Source organism: Lissotriton helveticus, chromosome 6 (genome assembly GCF_964261635.1).
Source record: "Lissotriton helveticus chromosome 6, aLisHel1.1, whole genome shotgun sequence".
NCBI classification, from domain to species: domain Eukaryota; kingdom Metazoa; phylum Chordata; class Amphibia; order Caudata; family Salamandridae; genus Lissotriton; species Lissotriton helveticus.
The window spans coordinates 459241329-459267424 of NC_136067.1; the positions used below are offsets into that span (position 1 = coordinate 459241329).

General features: G+C 44.6%; 1 protein-coding gene across 7 annotated transcripts in view; it reads left to right on the forward strand.

Annotated features, from left to right (window-relative positions):
• Positions 1-26096, forward strand: part of ARHGEF10 (Rho guanine nucleotide exchange factor 10) — a 1140991-nt gene that overhangs the window by 671118 nt on the left and 443777 nt on the right. For all 7 annotated transcript variants that reach the window (XM_078647916.1, XM_078647912.1, XM_078647917.1 and 4 more), the window contains one exon: positions 11692-11813. In XM_078647916.1, the coding sequence (XP_078504042.1) occupies positions 11692-11813 (122 nt within the window). The remainder of the gene's footprint in view (positions 1-11691; positions 11814-26096) is intronic.

Below are 26096 nucleotides of genomic sequence, written 5' to 3' on the forward strand. Positions count from 1 at the left end.
TTTGTGCATCTGGCCCCTAGTTCTTAACAGCATTGTGCTTTTTAGGTCTCGCCTACGCAGTGCGCATGCGCTGCATAGGCAAAAAGATCTTTTGTTATCGGCCAAAAACGTGCACGCGTTCCATTGCCTTTAATGGCAAAGCGTGCACGTGTGGTGATTCACTTGCGGGAGCAAGCGCCGCCATATGGTAGCAATTATCGCTCCCACAAGTGAATCGCGCAGGCCCACCTCCTCCCCCCTGCTGCCGCGCAAGCTTGTGCTTGTTAATCTAGGATGTCGGTCGTTTTTTCTTCGATCGCCCACACATGGAACCCCTACTTGTTGATTACGATTTGCTTAAAATGATGCATACCCAATGAGCAACATTCAATATAGTTTTCACCTGCTAAGATTTTTTTTGAGGTGGAACAATTAGGCTCCCCTTAAAAAAACAAAAAAAAACATCTATTGAATCCGAGGGAAAAACTTGCCAATAATACATGTTCGCCCCTAGTTCATTGATCGCAGTCTTCATTGCATGAACGTGTCAAGATTGTTTGCTTTCTGCCCCATAGTCCATGAAAGCTGTCTCCACCCTGTCCCTGAAGGATCATTCTATGGCTGCCTCCGTCGTCTGCCTACACCATTCCTCTCAGTGATGTCCTCTCTTCGTTTGTTTTGTCTTACCAGCTTTACGCTTTTAAGACCAAGGCTGCTTCTTTCTCCTTTCCAACTAACTTACTCTCTCCATCTCCAGAAATGAATATTCAGCTGTGTCATTGTTGTTTCCACTGGGTGGCGCTACTATCCCTTGTGCTAAATTCATCAGAAAATGGAGAGCGTGTATTTCCCTTCTTTATTAGCACCGAAGCCCCTACTAGATCCAATCCATTTACTTCCTAACTGATCATCCCACCCCTGCCAGAAATCTTGGAAATCGCTTTAACCCGTTCATGACTCTTTCAACACCATCATTCATAGCCTCTGCAGCACCTTAGATCTATCAAAGACCCGTCACTACATTCTATTCCACACTGGGCCAGAGCAGTGATCAACAGTCCGTAAACTAGACTCCTGCAATAGCTTACTGGCGAGCCTCCCCGCTGCCATTTCCCCCAACTGGAAAAGATTGATACAGTGTTGTGAATGTCTAGTGAAGATATATTTAATTAATACTTGCCTCCGCGTGCGCTTCTAATAAGAGGTCGCAATACTGGAATGTACCAAGGAAGTCATTAAATCCCGCTCAGACCAATCCCAGCTCTTCTGTCATGCTGGGTAATAGCATGAGAGTAGCATCAGGCTTGGGTGGGGAAGGGAGCAGAGGAGCACTGAGGTGGTGGGAGCAGAGGAACACTGAGGCGGCGTCCAGCGGCAGCAGGTACTTGTGCTTATTCTTTTTAGTATTCTCCCCCCCCCGCGCTTCTCACCAAGATTTAGTGGCAGCAGCCGCCACTGCAGCTTTCCTCCATCCCTGTTAAGCACCACTTTTTGTAGGACTTCTACCTTGGCAAGAATCTTTTAACTCTGTTATTCTCTGGCTGACGCTTTCTCCCATGTTCCATGCACTCAAGTCTCTCCCTCACTCCTGTCCACTGTATTGTTAATTGTGACACTACACTAAACTAAACTGAATAATTAATTTGAGATACAAAAGTAGGCAAGTGTTACTGCTTTTTTAAGGCCTTTCATTGATATTATTGCATCGCACACAAGATGAGCTGTTTTAGAAATGTATCTCATCATTATAAACATAACTGCAGCTGTGTTCTAGATCTGCTCACAATGAACAAGTAGTGTAGAGCGTTGAGATGTCACATACAAACTCTGCCGACCTGCTACTACCCAAAAATGTAAAGTAGACAGCTATGAACGTGAAGTGTGCCACATGCTTCCTCGGGAGGAGGCTGAGGGCCCATTGACTAGAATGGATTCAGGACTAGGGAGTAGAAGGAACAAGCATTGGCATAGCCAATAGGTCTAACTTTTGGAACCTTATTAGTGTTTAGTTATGCAGTACAATATTCTTGGTGCAACAATATCAGCTGTTGCATGTCTAAACACTAATAAAGTTCCAAAGGCGAGACCTATTCGCTATGCCAATGCTTGTTTTCTTTCTGTTCCCCTCTTTCAAAATGTGCTTACCACCAACTCATCCTTGTAGGTACTCATTATCAGCCTAAGCAGATGACATTCTGCCTTTTCTAAATATGCACATCAAAAATGTAATGACTTTACGTGAATTATTCTTATTAGGTGCATAGTCAGCAATCCCAAGTTACTAACATAAACATAAATATTTGGCGCTAAAGATAATATATAGAAATCGGAATCCTCTGGCATAACTTGATAAAAAAAACATGTCATCCATGATGTACAGAACTCAGACTTTACGAAGCTGTAGAAGCACAATACAAATTAAGCATCAGATAACTTAGACTAAAGAACACGTCTCTTTTGGGAAAATAATTTGATGGTGAATTTGGTGCAGAAGTTTTAGAAGATGAAATTTAAGAGGCGGACCTGGACTGGTTGAACATGCTTTAGACACACGTAGTGTCTATGTTCGTTAGCTAACCCCTCAAAAAACATGGAATAAAATATTGCATTATGTACAGGATCAGCTACAGCCGTCACCTGCCTATCTGCTAGATCTGCAATCAGTAAAGAGGGTGGCCATGTACACAGATCATTGGGCGTACAGCACCCATGACTGTGGAATGCCCTTACGCTCTTCTTGGGATTTGGACCCCATTTACTGACAGTTCAGGAAACTCCTCAAGGCTGACCTTTTGAGCCATGTTTGTTTATAACTGACCTCGCTGATCCCAAGTCACGACCGAAGATGATTGTTCAGAGGCCCATCACTTGCGTTTGGACTCTTAACAACCCAAGTGTCATGGTCAACCTTTGTACAGTCAATTCTCTTGGAATTCTCAAGTAATCGAAAGGTAATGTATATTCCCAATTAACTCTGCAAGAAGTCTGGATTCCAGTATTGATGGTAGCAATGAAGTAGCTGTAAACAGAACAGTGAGCACGATATCCACATTTGATCTGAGCTCCAGCGGGCCTTACTTTAATTGAAATAATATAGAGTTTTAAACAATTATGTTGAAGCCCAAATCAAATTATGCTGCTTCTCCAATTTGAGTAAATAACTCAAATAATCTTGAAAATAAAGTAACAGAAAAAGCACTCTGGATCGACCAGATAGAAGTAGTATGAACCGTGATAAAACTGATCACATAAGAGATTTAACGAAATAGTAAAAGGACACCATTCATGCTGGACAAACATAGGCACACCAAATTGCGGTCAAATGTACATGACGAAATGAGCACAAGTATTCTTGAAGTAGCTGAACCTGAAAGCAGCAGGTAAATGAAACATTCAGAGCATTCTCTAACTCAGCCAGGTGCAGGTAAAACACAGTAAACAAGACAGTAAACAAGACAGGGATTTGTTACGTCACCACTGATGTTCATGTAGGTGGGAGGCTGGGGATTAGCTGAGGAGAGTATGGAGTTTCCTAGGCAGGACAGAGAGCAGAGGCCTCCTTATCACTGTAAAACTAACCACAGCCTTCACAAACATTGTGGTGGCGCCTCTACCCAGGGTGGTATCAGAGGCAACGAGTTCAGTATTTACATAAATAAATAATGCTTAGCAGACACTAAAGAAAACAGCTAAAAAATGCAATTAGAGAAGCATCGATAACCAACACCTTGGGCCCATTGGTGACACAGCATAAAATCATAAAAAACACATTTCTTGAAAGTAGTACTGGTGGGTCCATAGGCCACTTTCCTTGTGTTTTTCACCAGGAGTGACTTTCACCAGGCTGACTGAATACAACGGGGTGAAAACCTTTCTTATTCAAAAATAACATAGAGCATGTTTGTTTTCCTCCAACATCTGGGCAGCCAACTACATTCTCACCTTTATCCAGCCTCACCCTAACGCCAAGCTATTCTCCACCCAGTGTTTTTTTATGAGCTTCTATTTATTTTCCCAGGTTACTCCTTAACTTCATTGTACTGTTCCCCATCTTCATTTTCCTTTTCTCAGAAACTTCTCGACCCCTATTAGGCTACATTTTTTCGTGTTTGTTTTTTATGTAGCACCTGGTTCAGCCACGTTTACCTTCTTTTCCGTCTAACCATTTTGCATTCCATCCCAATGCCCCTTCTACTTCACCTGGTCTTTTTACGATAATTTTTTTGTTTTATTCTGCTTATTGCATGGGATCCATTCCCAATCTCAGCTGCTGATGTTCAGAAAGGACTTAAAAACCTGGCTTTTTGCTCAGTATCACCCGCCCCTCTGGCTTCTTCTTTCTTAATCTAATTAGCACCAAAAGACTCCTACAGAAGGGGGAGCATGGCTTACCGCAAGACATGATGGTCGCAATCTAGGGGAGCTTCGACTACCTCATAGAATACTGCTGCCTGTTGTTTCTCTACATACCTGCTTTGGTTAACCACGGTCCTGGGAGTCAGGAGCACAGTCCGTCGGTGTGGCAGGCCAAACTCCGAGTGCCGATCCCAGCAACAAGATGAATCCCGGCAGTGCTGTGGCATACAAAATGGCGATGGGCGGACCCAGCTACTTCTTATGAGCCCGGTCACCCCATCCCCTTCTGAATAGTGGGCTGCTTTGGCCTGGGCTGCCCTGCAAATGCATCAGTGCAACCGGCCCCGTGGAACAGAGGCAACTGAGAGAGGCGTACTGGCATAGTCGTGTGGGATGGCTGCCTCTCCTCGCAGCGAGTCACTAGTATACAGCATGGCAGCCCTCTACTAGCGTAGTGGACTTGGTCCTTGGGAAGGTGGCTGCCCACACATGGAGGAAGTTGTCGAGGCAAGACTCACCTGTATAGAGGAGAAAGGAGGAACTGCTGGAGAATGGTGGGCTGGGTGACTCATGTAGTGGTCCAACTAACTCTGAACTACTGGGAAGACCCAGTGCACCAATGATAAAGGGGTCCCAAAGCCATCCTGGTTGATTGCCCGCGGTCCAGCGCGGTGCCGATTGTTGGTGATGTACAAGTGGGGACCCCCTGATTGCAAGAAGAGGAGGACGAACCGGCATCTCCTCAGGATTTCAAATCTCTCCTCTGTTGTCCCAGGGACAACTGTCTGGAGCATACTAAGTAACTGGTGGGTGTGCTGGTGCCTTGGACCCTGTGCTGACACTGGCTGTGCAGCTGCTATTCATGATTTCCTCTGCTTTGAGGTATCCCTGCTGTTTTACAGTAGCGAATGGGACTGGGTGACCTGCACCCCCCCTTTTCCATCTGAGCCCTGTCTGGCACACCCCCCTCTGTTGATTAATACATAGCTGACTGAGGCGTGACACACTGGCACAGAGCTTGGTAGTTGCTATGGGCCACTCTGTGTTCACCAGTAATGCCTCAGTAGGGGACCCCCAGGAAGCCGCAGGTGAATTGCAGGGGTGTTGAGTCCATTGTCAAAACTAATCGTCAGCCTTTGTGTGAACTTATTAGATGCTGTTTCGGTTCAACTCAGAAGATTGGTTGTGGAATGTTAGAAGTACAAATTTGTGTATGCTATATTCTTGGTGCTCAGGATAGACCAGCAGATTGTTTTTCAAAGTCAGTTAATCCCAAGGATAATAGTGAGGAAGCTTCAGTATTTAAAGAGGATATGGTCAAGAAAGTGTGCGTTGAAACCCAAGGAGCTATTACAGAAGATGATTGATAAGTTGCTTTAGACAGTGACTCTTTACTTGTTGAGATTATGCTGTGGGTCACCTCAGGGTGGTTGAAAGTAAAATATATCAATAAAAGGATAAACAATTATTGGTCTGTGCAAAATGGTTTATTGTTTTGAGGCACCAGGTTAGTAGTTCTTTGAGACACAAACGACTGGATATTGTACACAAACGTCATCTTAATGTCATCTTAATGCTGCTAAAACAAAGGAAATATTTAGGCTGAATTACCAGTGTCTGGGTTTAGATTTAGAGGTAGAGAATGACAAAGTTTTGAAAATATGCAGTCTACCAAGTGTGTGTTTCCCTACTCCAGATGGTTGATGAGAAGAAGTGGCTCTTGACCATGTGGGGCCTCTGCATGTTGAGAATGTCATATTGTAGATATGTAAGATGGTTAATGTTTACTTGTGATGCCCTTGGGTAAAAGTTCTAACCATGTCATCAAATATTTGGAAAAGGTTTTACAGAGAGAAGTCGCCAGATTTTTACAGACAATGACGTGTAGTATCATACAAAGGAATTTGAAGATTTTCAAAAATGGTGTGGGATAAAACAACAGAAAAAACCTTCTTTAGCATCCTGTTAGCAATGGTATGGCTGAGGGTTAAATAAGACCATAAAAGGGAGTATCCTGTTGGGAAGGGTGAATAGCCTCGACTGGAAGAAAAGTTTACATGTACGCTTGGTGGCTTACCAATTGTTTCCCCACCAAACCACTGGTAAGACACCATTTAAGTTCTTCAGAGGAAGGAAGCCAGACAGTAAGGTAGTTCCAGGATCAATGGAATGGACCAATGGGTGGAGTGATGTAGTTTGGTGTGAAGGTTGCAGGAGTAGAGAATCAGTGTGGAAGATGAGGAGGAAGGTTGGGTATGATCAAAGGAGAAAAGTGTGTGATGTGGTAAAGTTAGGTGATTTTGTAAAGATACGTGCCCCTGTGTGGACCGAGAAGTGTGAAAACTTTACTCGGCCAATGCTTGTGGTAAATCTGTTTCATAATGCTATACAGTTGGATGACAATGAATGGATAATGTGCAGAGTAGCATTATATGGTAGTCTGGTTCGGAGTGGCGTGGAAGAACAAGTGACTCTGACACTGCTGAAAATTTCCCTAGAGAATTCAAAAAAGAGCTCTCAGATTCACCATGTCATGGATAGAGAAAGGCCAGTTTTTAGAAAACCCGCATTTTATTAAGTCTCATATTGTGAACTTGGTAATATTATAAATAGTACTCATTAACATATTTTGTTTCCTTTTCCCACCGGTCATGTTGACATGTTCATAGTGAGTCAGACATGTTTTTCTTGTTCCATTCCAAATCTTTTCACTCATACATTTTATGATTTGGGGCTAGATGTACGAAGATTAGGAATAGCAATATCCTAATTTTGGTTTTTATTGTGAATCGCAATTAGAAAATGGCTATTCCTAATATACGAAAATCATTAAGTTTCATTTAGCAAAAGACCTATCTCATGAATATTAATGAGGTGAGTTGCAATTTGTGACCTACTACGATTCGCTACCATCACAGGGATGGTGGCCTGCTGGGGTCAGCAGACCACCAGGTCTGTGATTGCTTTCAAATAATGCTTCACTTTTTTTCAAACACAATCCTTTTTCCTTAAAGGAAAATGTGTTTACGGTTTCCACTTTCCAGTTGGAACTGCACATTTGTTGGACAACAGAAACTTTGGGATTCTTTGCGCTCCCTCAAGATAAGTTGTCCTATAGGCCAGATATCTCAAAGTGACAATTTACGCCCCCCCAAGGTAATGAACGGTTGGATAACCTATTAACATGACAACTCTGTATCTACACAGGAATCGTGGCAACAGATCTGGAACCTTTTTGCTCAGTCACTCGTGCACTCTTGGAGAAATATACAAGACATACCCAAAGGGGTGTTTTCAATATTTATTGAGCCTTTGTGGTTCTTGTATAAAATATATGCGCTGACAATGATCAATAGACAGAAGCAGATACAACTGATCAGTAGTATAAGGAAAGTGAAGAGAATGAACAATTCCACCATCGTGCTAAAACAGTGTATATATGCTGGTATATACGTACTTGGTATATTGTACTACTACTGTGCATTCCCTAACCTAGTTTTCTAGTGTGTATGCTCTGTCAAGAATCCCCTTTAGGATGATCTAACTCCCCTTTACCTGAAGGCAAGGTTTGTAGGTCATTGCCTTTGTCATAGGTTAAACATCCCTCCAAGCAGAGGGATCAGCAGAAACCAGCTAAGTAGAAACTCCAACACAGCGATGACCTCACAAGTGACAGATGAGTGCTCCTCCAATTTGCTTACGGAAGTACATGTTTATTTCCGGGTCGATGCTTAAGCTGAGATTACATTGTTTATTTTCTCTTTGATAGCAACATCACCTCATAAACGAAATAACAAATAATATTTGCACAATGTGTATCAAGACCTTGTACAAAATGTTCAAGGTTTTGTGATGGTGTACCTGCCAAGTGGTTTTGTAAGTAATGTGGTTTCAGAGAAACTAACCCTCCACTGTCACGCAAGAAAATCTGTGTCAAATGTCATTGCATGAAAGAGAAGGCAATTTAAAAAATGTGTGAATGTTAAATGTTTCTACCTGGGCCTAACTGAACTGTAACAAATGGACTGCATTTAAAAAGAAAAAATGAAACATTTAAATTCATTTTTTTAGAGCAGGCAGTGCCCTTTAGACCACTGCCTGCTCTTGAAAAATATTTTTTCAACCATGCTCAAAGGGGAAGTGGCCCCTTGGGAACCCCTTACCATTTGCGAATGGTTTACCACTAACTTTGAGTTGGCAGTAAAGTGTGAATGTTTTGCAACCGCGCTTCATTCGCTAAACATTCAGACATACCAATGTAAATCAGTATTCCGAAGGGACACCCTAAACACGCCCCTTCCAAATATCGATTCGCAAACCCAAAATGCTAATCTGTAACAGGTTACCGAATCGCAGTTTGGGGTTTGTGCATTTGGAAATGCCTTTTTGCATTCACAAAAAAAGCCCGGTTCTGAAAATTGTGCAGTTTGCAAACTCAAAAAGGCTTTTTATTTTCTTCTTTGTATTATGTAGAAAAGGGAGATGTATGTTGTCTAGCTTTGGTAAGGGAGAGCCTTGGCACTGTATTGCTTTCCTTAGATATATCTCAGAGAGCTCTAAATGGTGATATAGCCAAAGCTGTGGTAGTTGGGGTGCAGCAAATATATGTACCTGAATATGTTTCTAGTCAACAGCATCTTCTCTTCAAATGGCCTCCTTATTTCACAGTATGTTGCTTGCTTGAAAGCAGCAGAAAGATCAAAGAGTATCAGAATATATGATAGTTGGCTTTGGTACGTATGGCTGATGAAATTAGCTACGTGTGAAGATGGTTGGGGTGCAATGGAGGGCACAAAAACAAATTGGAAACTTTTGCGCACATTGTATTTATTTATTTATGCGTTTTTATTTAGTGCGGACTTTACACGAAGGTGTCAGAGCGCTTCACAATAGGAGCAGAACTGATACATGAGAACATTACAAGTGAACAAATTACAAAAGCAAAACGTTACATTACATGAGGCAAAAATGACAATCGTGAGCAAACAAAATACAAGAGGTAGCAAACGGTGCATTACAGGAGGAAAAAGTGACATGTGTGCAGGTTACAAAAGCATACAAAGTACAAGTAGAGGTATAATACTGCAATAAATGGAGGACACTCAAACACAAGAACAAACGTTACATAGGCAATGGTGGCACTTGTGCAAGTATCGAAAGCAAACAAAATGTGAGAGGTAGCAAACTGTGTGTTACAAGAGAAAAGTGACGTGTGCATGTTACAAAAGAGTACCAAACGCAGGTAAAAGGGTAGTACTGGAATAAATGGCAGACTCTCAAATCACAAGAACACACTGGGAAGGCACTTCCATAGTCATGAGAATAGAGATTTTCTATGCTAAAAGGTCTTCCTTCAGATAATAGAGAGGGCATGAATTAACTTTGGAAGTGTCTTTGGAGGAGGAGAACTTTGAGGTCAGTTTTGAAGGCCTGGGAGGAGGTGGTGGTCCGGAGCAGAGGCGGAAGTGAGTTTCAGATTCTCACTGCGTTGTCTGAAAAGGATTGGGCCATCGATCTTTCCTTCTTGAAAGTGGGAGGTTCAAGCAGTAGATTTTCCGCATTTCATGATGGTCTCGAGCCTCCAGAGAGTTTCAGTTTATTCGCCAGGTAGTGAGGAGAGGAGGAGTGCAAGGCTTTGTGGGTGATGCAGGCAGTCTTGTAGATATATCTTGCCTCGATGGAAGCCAGCGGAGGGTGGATAACATGGGTGTGATGTGGTTGCTTCTTTTGGCCCCATAAATGAAACAAGCTGCTGAATGGAGAACAGACTTAAGGGAGGACAGGTGGGATTTGGGGAGGCCAGTAAGAAAAGAATTGCAGTAGTCCAGTCTGGAGAGGACCAGCGATTGCTCCAGGGTTTTAAGGTTATGCTCCGGGAAGAAGCGACAAATCCCCCAAAGAAGGAGCAGTTGGTATCGAGCATACTTTGCAATTGAATTAATGTGGGAGAGTAGATTGAGTTTTGTGTCGAGTATGACACCAAGGGATTTTGCGCTGTCGACAATGATGGGTTTATTGTTCAGTAGATTCATCTGGTCCATCCATGATTGAACCGGTGGAGGAGAAAGTGAGGAGGAGGGGAGGAGGAATTCAGTTTTGGAGGGATTCAGAATCAGTTGATGTGTTGACATCCAGTTTTGAATGGAGTCCAGAGTAGAGCTTAGGACGGAGAGATCATGAGTGGAGGCAACCTTGAGGTAGATTTGAGTGTCGTCTGCATAGAGATGATAGTGGACCCCGGATTTACTTAGGAGATTTCCCAGTGGTTCCAAATAGAGATTCAACAACGTGGGTGCAAGTATAGAGCCTTGAGGAACACCTTGACCCACTGTCAAAGGAGATGAAAGACTTTCCGCTATTTTGATCATTTGGGATCTATCCGAGAGGAAGGAAGCAAACCATTTAAGCACAGTGCCCTCCACAAACCATTTAAGCCCAGTGCCCTCCATGCCCATTCTCTGTTGAAGAGTGTTGAGGAAGGTGTTGTGATTGACAGTGTCAAAGGCTGCAGAAAGGTCAAGGAGAATTAGAAGACAAGACCCCCCCGAATCGAGCATCCGCAGTGCGTCATCAATCACTTGCAGCAGGGCTGTTTCAGTGCTGCAGTTTTGGATGAAGCCAGACTGAAAATTGTCAAGAAGATCATTGTCCTTGATAGGACGAGAGAGCTGTTTCGCAACACAATATGACGAGCATCCAACAATGAATGGTGTTCAGAACAATATGTCCTGAATTGAGGATTTTTGAGAAAGAGTGTATCCATTCTACATGGTTTTGTTTGCTGCCAGAAGTGTTCATTAGAACTATGAATGATGAGAGTGTGTTAAGATATAGGGCCAAATGTAGGAAAGGGTTTTTCCTTTCTGTGTCTATGAGAAAATGCCATAGTACATTTAAGCTATAGCGCCTTATATTATACATTTTCATCCCCATTGTCTCAAATTACCACAATTAGCAGATTTTGTAAACAGGGTTTCCGAAAGGGCCTGGTTGGGGTGGCGAAGAGGCATTTAAATTTAGACAGTAACGGGATGTCCGCCCAAAAATTGAAGGATTTCTATCTGCTTGCTCCAGTGCCCTGTTACGAGAACAGCAGAAGGGGGCTTCCCAGAGAGAGTGTCTCATCTGCCACCATGTTAATCATGTGTTGATTTCAACAAGACCAGAGATTGTGGCATATTGGTCACACAATTGATAGTCATCAGTCTGTTACCCTTTCTAGCAGTGTATTACAAAGACCGAGCATGTAGAAAAGCCCTCATTGATGTATGTTTGTTTTAAAATCAATTACTCAAAACAGTGTGGTTTGATAACGAAATCTGCATTAATTTTTACTTCATTTGAATTTTGATGCAGAAGAAGATAATCAGTGTGGATGGTTTTGTATAGAAGATGATGGCAATCAGATTAGAAAAGAGAAGCACCCTCTCCTTCTTGGCCACATGCCAGTCATGATGTCAAAACATCAGGAATTTAAGGTAATTGAAAGGTCATGATGTAATACTTTTTACAAATATGGGTTTTTCTCTGTTTCACCTGGTTAGGGAATCAGTTCCAGGTCTTAAAGTTCTGTGTTTGTTTTCCAATTGCTAACTGTAAATTGTGCTTTGGTTAATATGTCTATTGTGCGCCTCACCTAGGCTGTTGCTTGTTTTCTTCAGTCTTTCTATTGTTTTTTCTTCTCTTCTTTCTTCTAGCATTGTATCTTCTTCCATCTGACCATTCTTTCTCCTCCTATGTTGCTTCCTTCCTTCCTCTATATTCCTTAAACCGTTCTGCCCCTTTCCTTCCTCCATTAATCCCTTCCTCCTTCTTTCTCCTTTCTCTCTTCCTTCCTTTCTCTATTAGTTTGTTCCTTCCTTTTTTGTTGTCTTCAATATCTCCATTCTGCCACTCTCCAGCTTCTCTTTTTTGCCCCTTGCTAAATCCCTTGAATCCACTTTGCCTGACTTTCTGCCCGATCTAGTCTTGTCATCCCTCTCTTGCGTTATCAGTCCATCGATCCTTCCCTCCATTCTTCTTTCTTTCCTCCTCGATGCTACACGCTAGCTCTCTTCTTCCCTATTTCAACACCCTCACTCCCTTACTCTCTTCCTTTCTGCTCCCTCCCTTTTTTAATTCTTCCCTCCCTGCATTGCTTTATTCCTTTGTCATATTTCCATTCTTCCTGTCTTCACTTTCTGCCTCCGACCTTCTGTCCCAGTATCTGTTTTTCACTCCTCCATCTTTCCTTCTATTCCTCCTTCTAAACCTCCTTCGTCTTCATCCCTCTTTTCCATCATGATGATTTTTCTTTCCTTCATTCCTAAAATCATCAGTGATGTCTTTGATGATGCCATCTCTGATTAAATCAGTATTATAATGCGTGTGGACATGTGCGCCTCTTGGCCAGAACATGAATTATTATTTATCATTTGTACAGCTTAACTTAACTGGGGAATTTACAAGCCTAACCACGTGTTTTGTATTAAACCATAATGCCACTGTAACTTTATAAGGGAATGTTTTTTTTTTTTAATGAATGTTTGTTTGGTATGAGCAAAGGCATTCATAATTTAAATTTAACAATGTTCTTGTGGTGTATTTTTATGATTTTAGTTCCTTTGGCTATACAAAGGAAGTTCTCAAAGCTTTTCCTGGTCTTTTACCAGGCACTGCTTCCAACCCCCTCCAAATTCAAAGCAGCTCTATATAGTCTTGGACTATGTGGCACTGGCCCTTGCCGTTCGGTCTAGAATTCAGTCAGGTCTGACACCTACCCTGTCCTACCTAAACGAGCTGTACATGGCACTTAGCCACTGGTAAAATACGTTTTTAAACTAAATAGGAACACGTTTTTTCTGCAGCTAAATTACATTCCCCACCCCTGCCAGCAATCCTGCCACACTCCTTGTACATTCATAATATGTTAATAATACACACTGTGCTCCCATATTTAAAAACTTAGCTCAAAACTTCAATTGCCAGATTAAGAAATACATTTTTTACTTGAAGAGGGCTCTCCCTTCAGCCCCATTCATACCCCCCCTTTGACCCCAGAAAGTTTTTACCAATGAACAAATATTTTAATTTTGGTTGTAAATAAGAATGTCATGATGATGGAAAAATTAAGCAATTAATTAAAAAATACGATGAATCAAATATATTTCATATGAGGGGTGACAGGGTACACAACTGACAAAGCCACTATCACAAATGTAGTGATATATTACCCTGTGGTGGTCGGAGTGTTGTAGTTATAGTTGGGTCTGCATTTCCATAGGATAACATTTTTTTTGATTTGCTTATAATTTGGTACCTATTGGCAGATCTTCACCAAACTTTTAAAAAAGTCTCCTCCGACTCTGCTCCTTTCAGGAAAGTTTCAGGGTGAAATGTCAAGCAGAGGCCGGGAAAAAAGGAGGGGGTTCCAAAACATGTTTTCCCCGTTTATTTAACCATAGAAAAAGTGAACAGCAATACTGCAAAACCTAGATCTTTGTCGAGAAACAATATATTGGTTGACAGAGCACAGCACAACAAAATTACACAACTGACTCTAACAAGCCAGAATTTAGTTTAGCAACAATAGCACAACTCCAATAGTATGAAGAAGTTTATTCTGATCGCAGATATTCACTCCCGTTGACACGTAGAAACAACAAAAGAAAGTGTGTTTTTTTTATAAGGCTATAAATGTATGTATATATCATGCTCTGGACGGTCCACGGCCGATCTGTGAGGGATCTGTGATGGATCTGTGAGCTCAGCCATGTGATTGGCTGACTGCAGCCTGAAAGAAAAGTTGCGGTCGCCGTCTGGGACTTGAGGATTCGCTCAGAGTCCTAAAAAATAAAACTAAATAAAATACAAGGGGGCAGGGTAAGGACCCCCTGGGCCATGTGGGGGGCAGAGAGGACTCCCCTTGGGTCAAATTTAAAAAACAAAATGTTTTTCTGTGGATCCACCGCAACACCCAGTGTGAACTCCCTGGGGATTCGTAGTGGATCCGTGGATCTGGAGAGAATGCCCAAGGATGTCGTTCTGAGCATCACAGTTGATCCAGAGAACCCCCCAAAAAATATAATATCACACATGGCGAAGGCCTTGCCCAGCGTAGGTTTTGACACCTTTGGGGGTTTGGGTGCAGGGTATGGCCACATGCACATGATGAGTATCGTAGAAACCTACAAATTCACTGAAAAAAACAAAAAGGTTAAAGTGTTACTATAGATAGTTATAGTAGTAATATCTTAACTTGCATTAAAAAAAACAAAGAAATTCAGGGAAAAATACAAATGTCAAAGAGATGTTATAGTTAGGGGAAAATGTCAGTTAACACATACCATTTTAAACTAACAAAACCACTGAAATTCACTAGTTATAGCTATCTCAAGTAACAAACAGAGTTTTATGTTCATGTTTTAAAGTTATGCTTGTGGCATTGGACATGATACAACAGTGTCCCCAAGTATTTATTTTTGCTAGAGATATGTCATCTATCTTTTGTGCTGCTACGACCTTTTTAACTTTTCACATTGTAGTCGCCCCTGATGAAGGGAGTCTTCCAATATACTTTCGGTACATGCTATAGTGGATGAAATTTACATAGTCACATGTTGAAGTAACAAGCTTGAAGTGGCTTCTTCTACTAACTTTAAATACTGGAATTACCATGCTGTAAATGAAATATGGTCGATTTGGAAATCAATGTTTCAATTGGACTAACATCGAAAATAGTGATTAAAATGATTTAAAAAATTCTGATAATAATGTTCATGATATTACAATGACCCACTGGCCTGTCAACTGTGCCTCTTGTTTGTGATGCATCATGTTGGTACCACACTGCAACAACTTTTTTAAAAGAGGCATTTTCTAAATTGTAACTTAAAATCCAACTTTACCATCAAAATTGAATTTTTAATTACAAATTCTCCACCAAACATGAAAGGTTCAGCTGTTCCCAATCAAAAATTAGTGGTTATTAAATCTAATAAATGAACCCAATGTTATCCTATGGGAGAGGTAGGCCTTCCAGTAGTAAGAAACGAATTTCATTACCAGGATATGTGAAACTTAAAAGTACATATCCAACTTTTTAAACACACTACACCCTGTCCTATTGGTTGTTTAGGGCCTATCTTATGGGTGACATATGTATTAAAAAGAAAGGTTTAGGCCTGGCAAGAGGTTTATTTTGTCAGGTCGAAATAGCAGTTTAAAACTGCACAGAAAGGCTGCAACTTGTTTAAAAGGCTACTTAAGTGGGTTGCACAATTAGTGTTGCAAGCCCACTAGTGGGATTTAATTTACAGGCCCTGGTTACATGTAGTAGCACTTTACTAGGGACCTACAAGTAAAACAAATGTGCCAAGTGGATGTAAGTTAATTTTAAAGTGTCTAAAAGGGAGAGCACAAGCTCTTTCGCACATGTTAGCATTGGTAAAGTGTACAGTCCTAAAAGCCACATAAACTGGTTCAGAAAACAGGAGGGTGAAGCCAAAAAGTCTGCGGAGGACCCAGCAGAAAGGGTTGTGTCCAACAACCTGTATCTTCCTCCATGGGATTTTATAACCGCATATCTCTGTTCACAGGACACACAAGCATTTTCTCTCCACACCACCTTCTAGAAGCATGTGCCTTGGTAATATTTACTTTGCTGTCTTTGTTAGCAAGGTTTTGGTTAATTTCCCCACATTGTAGATCTTTGAGATTTCGCTGAGAACCACTTCTTCAGTAACCTCTCCTGCAAAGCTTCATTAACTGGTCTGACATTTTCTGACTCATGTCTAGAAAAGATTTCCCCAATAAGCAGTGAGAATGCAACAGTTGACAAAAGATAGGTATCGATCCATCCTTAGTTACTTTTGAGTCGTGTTGGAGCCTAGAAACACAGACAGTATGTAATGCTGCCTCCAAAGACAGACGGTGCTATGTGTTCTTACACAAAAAGATGTTCACCTGTGGGTCATACTTGCTATGTCATCTTTCAATATTCACACTTACAATCTGAGCAATACATTGTTGGAGGTTGAACAAGAAACCGACTGTTCAGAAAAAATCTAAGCATGGGCGAATTTTGTGAATTCGCGAATTTGCGTATTTCCGAATTCGCAATCCACAAAAGTCGCAAACTTTCGCGATTTTTTTTGTGTTCGCAAGGGTTTCTGCCAGCTCGCGAGGGTTTTTTTTTTTTGAGAACCTTTATTATCACTTCACAGAAATACAAGCATGGGCCTACAACCCTGCCGGCCGGCCGCTAGTCAATTCGGAAATTCAGCAAAGCAATACAGAAAGATACAGCAACCCGTAATTCGGGGTCAGATACGTATCCAGGATATAACTCGTATTCAAGCATACAGCGTGATAATCAGGATTCAATAGGGTTCATTTTACAGTGAAGAAAAATAAAAAGAAAAAATAGCAGGATAATTGCCATACGGTCATACATGGTCCTACAATAGCAACATGAAACAGAAATCTGCAAAGAGTGCAAACACTCTTAAAGACATGGGGGCAAGGCATACGAGTCAGGATAAATGTAAACAACACATACAGGACGTGTCAAACAGCACCCCAGCCCCTAAAACAAGACAGACTGTAGGAAACATGAAAAACGACGACACCATGAAGAAGAAAAGACAAAGGGCCATAAAGACAAAGAAAGAACAAATAAACAACCCCCTTCCGCCTACCCCCCACCCTGCACCCCTGCAGAAGGCTACGTCCTACCCCCACCCCCCCCCCCCCAGCAGCGTGCCTATCGCCCTAAAGGAGAACCCGAAATATAGAATAATAGAAAAAGGGAAAAAGAAGGAAAGAATAAAAAAAAGTGGAGAAGGGCCCTCGATCAAACCACCCGGCCCCCCCTCACCCATCGCGCACTATAAGCATCATAAAATCAAGGTCAGAATAGCCACAGTAGGCAAGAATTATCAATTCAATCAATAACATCCCCGTTGAGTGTCCCCCTAAACACCGTCAGCCAACAATGCGTTCCTCCATGTCCCAAACGGTATCACCCCTGGCCTTTTCTATCAATAGTACCCACATGCAGCCAGTCATCAAGCGGCATACAGAGCCGTGCGGAGGATCCAATCGATCTGGGCGGACCGGGCAGCGCCATTACTCCATGGGACCATAGCCCCCAAAACCCAGCCGAATACGTATGGCGGAAATCCGTCTGTGTCAGTAGCGATTCCAGAAACATCCCCCAGCCCGAATACAGTCTCACCAGCCAGGAAGAGAGAGTCACACAATCCAGTAATCGTTGAAACGCCGCCGGGGCAGCCCAAACTATGGATCAATGTTGTGTCTTCAGCCGCCGTACAGATAAGGGCCCCGACGAGTCATTCACACATACAACAGGGCCATCCAAAGCGGTATCACGGACCGGGTCTGTCGGCGTCTCCACGAACGGAGGCGCAGCTGGGACGTTTGTAACTGTCGCAGAGGCGGGCACATCAGCGCTTCCTTGAGATTGAATCATGCCCATGTGGAGCGGCGGGACAACAGTGGCGGCCATCCTTCTTCCCAGATCCCAGGCGTCCCGGCTCAGGGTCATATACAGGGTTGTTAACGCAGCCAATATATCTCTGGACGTGGGCTCTTTCTCATGGTGCCAGACCCCAGGACTCTCCCACACAACGGATTCTCCGCCCGGAGGAGGTGAGCGTAAGAGGGTGCTATCCGCCATCTTAGCTGATCCGGCCTCGTCTTTCTCCACCTCACTTCGGGACCGGGCCCCACACCGGGGAGGGACAGGATTCACAACGGGAATCTCAAAAGTCAAGGCAGGTTTCTCAGCGGAGAGTCACTAAAAGGCTAAAAACTCCGCCGCTCCCTGGGGGCCACACGCTGACACCGGGAAAAGTCGTTAGTGTGCCCGGATACAACACGGGGGCCAAGTATCATGCACACCCCTCGACCCAGCTGTATCGCACTCCCGACATGGTTCTCCGCAAGTTGGGCTGGGTCGGCACTGTCGCCATCGGCCAGCAGGTCGTCAGTTCCCTCCGGCCGACTCCTCACCATCACCAGAGGCCGCTGTTGTTACAGTCGCGGCCGGCCACTCTTCGCACTCGAGGCCCCGGTCCCAGCTCTGTGAAGGCCGCAAAACATTCGGGGACATTTCAACGGGTCCGCAGCAAGCAGAAGCCTCAGGAGCAAACGGTAAGTGAAGACTGTCCTTCGCCTACATAAATATGCCGTTACGGCCCAGGATAAGTGCCAGGATGTATGCGCGGGGTGAGAAGGCTCACGGAGCCGAGCGTTTACGCAGCCATCTTGGTCGCCATCTTGGCTCCTCCTCCCCTCGCGAGGGTTTTTTACCAGTTCGCAAACGCGAACTTACTTGTCGGGTCGCAACGGTCGCGACCATGTTGTTTCTACGTCTGGTTCATCACAACACCCTCTGTTTCACCACTGCCACCCTCTGGTTCACCCATGCCACCCTCTGGTTCACCCATGCCACCTCTGGTTCATCACTGCCACCCTCTGGTTCATCACTGTAGATTATGGGGGGAAAAGCACACCTGCCCTGCCTCAACTGACATGAATTAATTTGGGGCTGATTAATGTGTCACTGAATTTGAGCTGGCACCTGCTTCCTTAGCCGTAAGTGCTTCCTGATTAATGATGAGCTTGAACTTTTGCACCTGCTAAGTGCTTTCAGTTTTGCAAAATTCGTTAGCACACCTGCCCTGCCTCAACTGACATGAATGAATTAGGGGCTGATTAATGTGTCACTGAATTTGAACTTCAAGTCTGGCACCTGCTTCCTTATCTGTAATTGCTTTCTGTTGCAGTGTAATTTTTTTTAACAGGACCTTTGTGGCATACTTGTAGCTATTCTCTGTGCCTGCTGTGAGGGTCAGAGCAGGGTCATAGAATAGTTGCAAGTAGGCAACTGAACTCTGGAGGGGCCCCTCGGGAAGCACTACAGGGAATAATTACTAATGATGAGCTTGAACTTTTGCACCTGCTGAGTACTTTCAGTTTTGCAAAAATCGGTTTTCTGCGATTCGCGGGGCGCGGATTTACGCGAGATCGAATTCGGAAGCCGCGAATATGCGATTTGTTTTTTGCGGCGTGTTAGTTCCCGTGTTTTTTTGCGTTTTTGTGAGCCGCTTGTAGCGCAACGAAGCGAAGTTACCCTAGCAGTCGTACATGGGCGCGGCCATCTTGTTTGCGTGATGTATTTGCGTTTCCGGGCGCTATGTGTAATCTCACAAATTGTGCGGCTCGCTAGTACAAGTTCGCGTGTGATCGCGGGGGAAATCTCGCACGAACTTACCCATGCGGTCTTGAACGGGCGTGGCCATCTTGTTTTTCATTCATTGCTATGGTTCTGGGCATCCTTTCTGTATCCTCTCTCAATCTCTGCCATCCTTTGCTTGTTTTTTTTCTAGCTCTATATTTTTGTGTTTTCTGCTACTTTTGGTTAATTTTAAACTACTTTTTTAAACTCTTTTCTTTTCTTCCCTATTCTATTTCTTATTTATTATTTACCTTCCTTTCTGCCCAGACCATGGTAAAGGGAGCCGGGAAGCAGCCCGAGAAGGGGAAGGGTCCCGCACCCCGTGCCCGGCTCCCGTGCGGGCATTTGAGGGGGGAGCTAGTGATGCCACGGGAGATCTTTAGCACGGAGGAGGTGGCCGCACTGGTGTACTATGTACAGCGCCGCCTCCCCAGGACCATCGCGGCAGGCGGCAGGATCGCAAGCGGCTACGGGCTCCGGGAGCGCCGGAAGCGGTGGGAGAAGGTGTGCCGGGCCATGTATGAACACTCTTGGGTCCGGCTCACCTACAACCAGGCCACCCACCGTTGGACGGATCTCCTGGACCGGGAACGCGACCTGCTCGACCTGCTCGGCGTCGAGATCCCCGGACTTGGTGAGTAGTAGTAGCTATTTCATCACTACTCTGTTTTCTCCTGCTCTGTGTGTTATTATATTGCAAATTTTTGTTTTTTACCAAGAGCAATAATGCTGCCGATTACATTGTAGGTAAATTATATTTCAAAATCTTCTGTGCATTTCAGGTGCACTGCTCTCCTTCTCAGTAGCGTTGCTACTATGCTTATTTGTTTTCGATTTTGTGTTCATTTCATTGGCCTGAGAAATTATGTATGAGTGCAGTTTACAGAACTGCGTAATGCTAGACACTAAGGGGCAGATTTGCAATTACCGGCGCATCCCTGCAAAGTAGCAGGGATGCGCCAGTAATTGTGCGCCACCCATGGTGCGCCATATTTACAGTAGTAGACCACATGAGATAGGTCAATATATCCCGTGGAATAGATGTCTATTTGCTATTTCGTCAAAATATTTTGTTATTGTTCTTTTGAAATGTTTGATTTGGTTGACAACAATCATCCATGTTTTCGGGTCTTTCTTTCTTTCATGTTGTACATCAGCTCCCCCCAGGGGCAAGAGGACAGAGGAGGTGGTATTGGCTGCTGCTGCTGTAGAAGGCCAGGATCGGTCAGGCGAGGGCTCCTTTGCTGGCCCCGGTAAGTTTTCATTTTAATATAGAGTATCTATTTTTTCCTAGCTTTCCTCATTCAATTTTTTCTAAATCGTCGTTGATCTTCTTGTAGACTGTATCTAAATTCTTATCCTGCCTCTACTATGACTCCCTGTGGTATTACTAGATTATTCTTATTAGTCTGTCTGTGTAGCTAACTAAGATTGCACAGTTGGCAAAAGGTGTTAAATGACACTCCCATTCTAGTCAGCAATAGCTCTATGCACTGATTGCAGTCGTCTGGGATTGTCCATAATGTCTTTTCAAGTCTTCTAAATGTTTATGCTTTGACAATTCCCAACAATTAAATGTGAATGACCACCAAGAAAGAATAAGATACTACTTTACTTTTGGTTTGGATAGGAGGACAATCCATACTACTACTGTTGCAGGGACAAATCTTCACAAACAGAACTATGGACACTAAATAGTGCACGGACTCATGCTTGCAAATTGCAAAACCTTTTGCTCAGTCACTCTTGACCAAAAACCACAGAGTCTATTTAAGTTTTAAAGCTTTATTAAAAGTAAAAACATTTATTAAAATCAAGTTTGCCATAAAACATAAACGGTTGATTAAAAATGGAAAAGTGCTTAGTGATTTATTTCACACATTTATTGTGGGCGAGCCGAGCCCTCACCTGGTTTGAACTTTAATTTTTCTTTTTGGTGCTGAATCGTTGGTCACTCCGTCCTAGTGATGATGATCTGATCTTGCTCTTGTTCTTAGAAGTGAAGCTTCTGTCTGTTATGAGAAAAATGGTGCGTGTTAAAAAGCAAGCATTCATCAGTTGTGCCAAAAAGTGCAGCAAGACAACACCCTTCCCTGGAAAAAGGGACATTTTTACTTTAGAGTAGACAGTCACAAATTATTAGATTGTTTCTGTATTCACATTTCTTCATTCCTAGACAAAATACTAGTGAGTGGTGTATGTCTATACACCACTCAAGGATCGACTCGACAACAACGCCCACAACAGCAAGGAACTATTCAACATCGTCAAAGAATTTACCAACCCCACCGCAGCCTCAAACGACATTACTCCCTCCCAAGACCTCTGCGACTCGTTATCCTCTTTCTTCTACAACAAAATCGCCGACATACATAACAGCTTTAAGAACATTTCGAAAGAACAGCCCACCTCACACACCTCCAAACCCGAACCGCTCCCTAACAACCTTAACGCCTGGAACCCAATCACCACTGAAGACACCATCCGCCTAATGAAATCCATCCATTCAGGCTCACCAGCCGACCCCTGTCCCCACCACATCTTCAACAAAGCAGACTCCATCATCGCACCCTATCTCCGTGACGTCATCAACTGCTCCTTCAACTCCGCTACCTTCCCAGAAAGCTGGAAACACGCCGAACTCACTGCCCTCCTGAAGAAACCCACAGCTGACCCATCTGAACTTAAGAACTACCGCCCCATTTCCCTCCTCCCTTTCCCTGCCAAAGTCATTGAGAAAGCCGTCAATAGCCAGCTCACCGCCTTCCTTGAATCCAACAACTCCCTCGACCCTTCACCGTCCGGCTTTCGAGCCAAACACAGCACCGAAACCGCCCTCATTGCAGCGACAGATGACATCCGAACGCTACTGGACAACGGAGAAACAGCTGCCCTCATCCTACTCGACCTCTCCGCCGCCTTCGACACAGTCTGTCATAGCACCCTCATACAACGCCTCAGCAACGTCGGAATACAAGGAAAAGCCTTGGACTGGATCATCTCGTTCCTCGCCGGGAGAACCCAGAGAGTCCGACTCCCCCCATTCAAATCAGAGGCCACCGAAGTAATCTGCGGAGTCCCACAAGGATCATCACTCAGTCCCACCCTCTTCAACGTTTACATGAGTCCCCTCGCATCCATCGCGCGACAACACAACCTCAACATCATCTCCTACGCTGACGACACCCAGCTGATCCTTTCCCTCACCAAAGACCCTAACACCGCCAAAACCAATCTTCATGAAGGCATGAAAGAAGTAGCCGAATGGATGAAAAACAGCCGCCTAAAACTTAACTCAGACAAAACGGAAGTTCTCATCCTAGGATCTTCACCCTCTGCCTGGGACGACTCTTGGTGGCCATCGGCCCTGGGCACAGCACCCATACCCACAGACCACGCACGCAACCTGGGCTTCATCCTAGACTCCTCCCTCTCGATGACCAGACAAGTTAACGCAGTTTCATCCTCTTGCTTCAACGTACTCCGTATGCTCAAAAAAATCTTCCGTTGGATCCCCACCGAAACAAGAAAGACGGTCACCCACGCACTGGTCACTAGCCGGCTGGACTATGGAAACACCCTCTACGCCGAAACCACAGCCAAATTACAGAAAAAACTCCAACACCTCCAAAATGCATCGGCCAGACTCATATTGGACATCCCTCGCCAAGCTCACATTACCGGCCACCTGAAAGACCTCCACTGGCTTCCCGTCAACAAGAGAATAACGTTCCGTCTCCTCACCCATGCTCACAAGGCCCTCTACAAACTAGGACCCGAATGCCTCAACACACGACTGTCCTTCTACACACCCACCCGCCAACTAAGATCCTCCAACCAAGTGCTTGCCGCAATTCCGCGCATCCACAGATCCACCATGGGAGGAAGATCCTTCTCCTACCTGGCGGCCAAGACCTGGAACTCTCTCCCCACTCACCTCCGCCTCATACAGAACCACATTACCTTCAGAAAGGAACTTAAAACCTGGCTATTCGATAAATAATGCACCCCCTCCCACAAGCGCCTTGAGACCCTATGGGTGAGTAGTGCGCTATACAAATTTCTGAACTTGAACTCTATGACATCTAACATTCTTAAATGTACTTTGTATGTGGAACATCTGGTGCCGGGGCCAGCGCGGAGGTGGAGGAGGACAATTCTGGGGAGGAGGCGGTGCAAGTGCCGGAGAAAACTGCTGTGAGGGTTGCCACGGTAGTGGCGGGCAGTGGTAAGCTCTTATATTTCTTACTTATTGAGATTGCAGACTGCAGAGTGTGCTCTCTGCACAGGTGTAGTATATATGTTGTTATGTTATGTTATGTTAAAAAGTCTTATAACGCGCACGTACACCGAACGGTTTCTTGGCGCTCATGACAAACACAACGGGCAAGGGTAAGTGGTTACTCAAAGGCAGCTTTAAAAAGGAACGTTTTTAATGACTTACGAAAGAACTCATAAGAGGGGCAGTGAAGAAAAGGGGCAGGGAGACAATTCCAGAAAGAAGGGCCTAAAAAGGAAAAACGCATACCACCATGTTTCTTGCGATGGTTGTGGGGAATGCACAGAAGATTGTCGGCAGAGGAGCGCAAGTGGCGAGTTGGTAAATACCGCCTTAACTTGGAAGAGATAAAGGCGGGCGCCCGATTGTGGAGAGCTTTGAAGATGGTGCAGCCGAGTTTAAAGGTGCACCGTTTGGCCACTGGAAGCCAGTGGAGGCTCCTCAGCAAAGGTGAAACATGCTTGTGTTTGGGCTGGTGGAACACCAAACGGGCAGCCTGATTCTGGATCATTTGGAGTCTATGGAGCTGGTAGCCAGGAATCCCCACATATAAGATATTTGCAAAGTCAAGCCTGGAGATGACTAAGGCCAAGATGACTAGAATGAGTGCCTCTCTGGTGAGAAATCGACAGATCTTACGGATCCTGCGCAGATGGAAGAAGCAGGATGATGTTACTGCCGAGATCTGCGGTTTCATAGATAGATCACCAGAGATGACAACTCCGAGGCTTTTCACAGAGCTGACAGGGCAAGGAGGGGCGCCAAGAGAGGAGGGCCAAAAGTTGTCATCCCACGGATTGGTCGGTCCACCCACCAGGACGAGTTCCGTCGATGGGTTTAACTTGAGATGGCTGTGGGCCATCCAATCAGAGATATATAACATGGTGGTTTGAAAATTGGTGCGGGAAGAGGAGGAAGTGTCCAACGGAAAAATCAGCTGCAGACCGTCTGCATAGTTATGGATAGTGGCAGGGGAGTGACGAAGAGAGACCATAAGGGGTTGCATATATAAATTAAAAAGAAGTGGAGATAGAGCCGAACCCTGAGGGACACCACAAGAGAGGGAAGAAGGAGAAGCAGAAAAGATAGAAAGGTGGACTGCCTGAGAGCGACCGTCTAGAAAGGATCGGACCCAGTCAAGAGCAACGCCCTGGATGCCGGCATTAGTGACACGGTCGATCAATATAGTGTGATCGACCGTGTCAAAAGCCGCCGACAAATCCAACAGGACGAGGGCTTGAGAGATGTTATTGTCCGCTCCTGTTCTTAAGGTGTCCATGACTGCCGCAATAACCGCCTCAGTGGAGTGGAGGGGGCGGAAGCCAGCCTGTAGGGGATCCAGGAAAGATGAGCTCTCGATGAAGGTACTCAGACACCGAGTTACATAAGTCTCTAAAATCTTTCCCAAATAGGGAAGGAGAGAGATGGGTCTGAAATTACTCAAGACTGAGGGGTCTGCATTTGCCTTTTTTAAAATGGGTAGCACTACAGCCTGCTTGAAGGATTCTGGAACTACTCCAGTGGCTAATGAGGTGTTGAGAAGAGCCAAAGCAGGATCAGGGCAGGTCAGAAAAATTTCTTTAAGAATGTGAGGAGGGCAGCAGTCGTTGGGAGACCCGGAACTGACTTTGTGCAAGAGGCTGTGAAATTCAGTGATGGAAATGGGGGGGAAGGTATTAAATTGCTGGGAGTTTGCGGGAGGTAGTGAAAATGACTGGGGCAAGGAGGGAGAGGGAATATTATTTTTAATCATGGAAATTTTGTCCTGGAAAAAGGCATTGAGCTCATCACACAGAGCTTGAGTAGGAATGGAGGGGAGAGTGACGCGATCAGGGAGGGAGAAACTGACCAGATCTCCCGAGGCTTTGCCGGGAGCTACAACGCTGCCGAGGCGCGGCGCAACTTCGCTTTTAAACTCACGAGACTGTATCTTAAAATACCTTGCCTTCATTTTTCAGGGGCTGCGCTCTGGACATCGCGCACCCCTTGACGCCTCTTGACTCCCCTGCCTGCCGCCGCCAGAGCGCCCCACGCTGATCGTTCCCTCACCCTCTGACGGGCAGGTCACGAGGGCGGGGACGGGCGTGGCCACCATCTCGGGCTGCTCTGTGGTTGGCGGGGCAGCTCCTCTGTCCCTCCCCCCCCTGGCAATCTTCTTCAGCTGGGTGAGTCCCGACCGCAGAAACTGACCAGATCTCCTGAGGCTTTGCCGGGAGCTACAACGCTGCCGAGGCGCGGCGC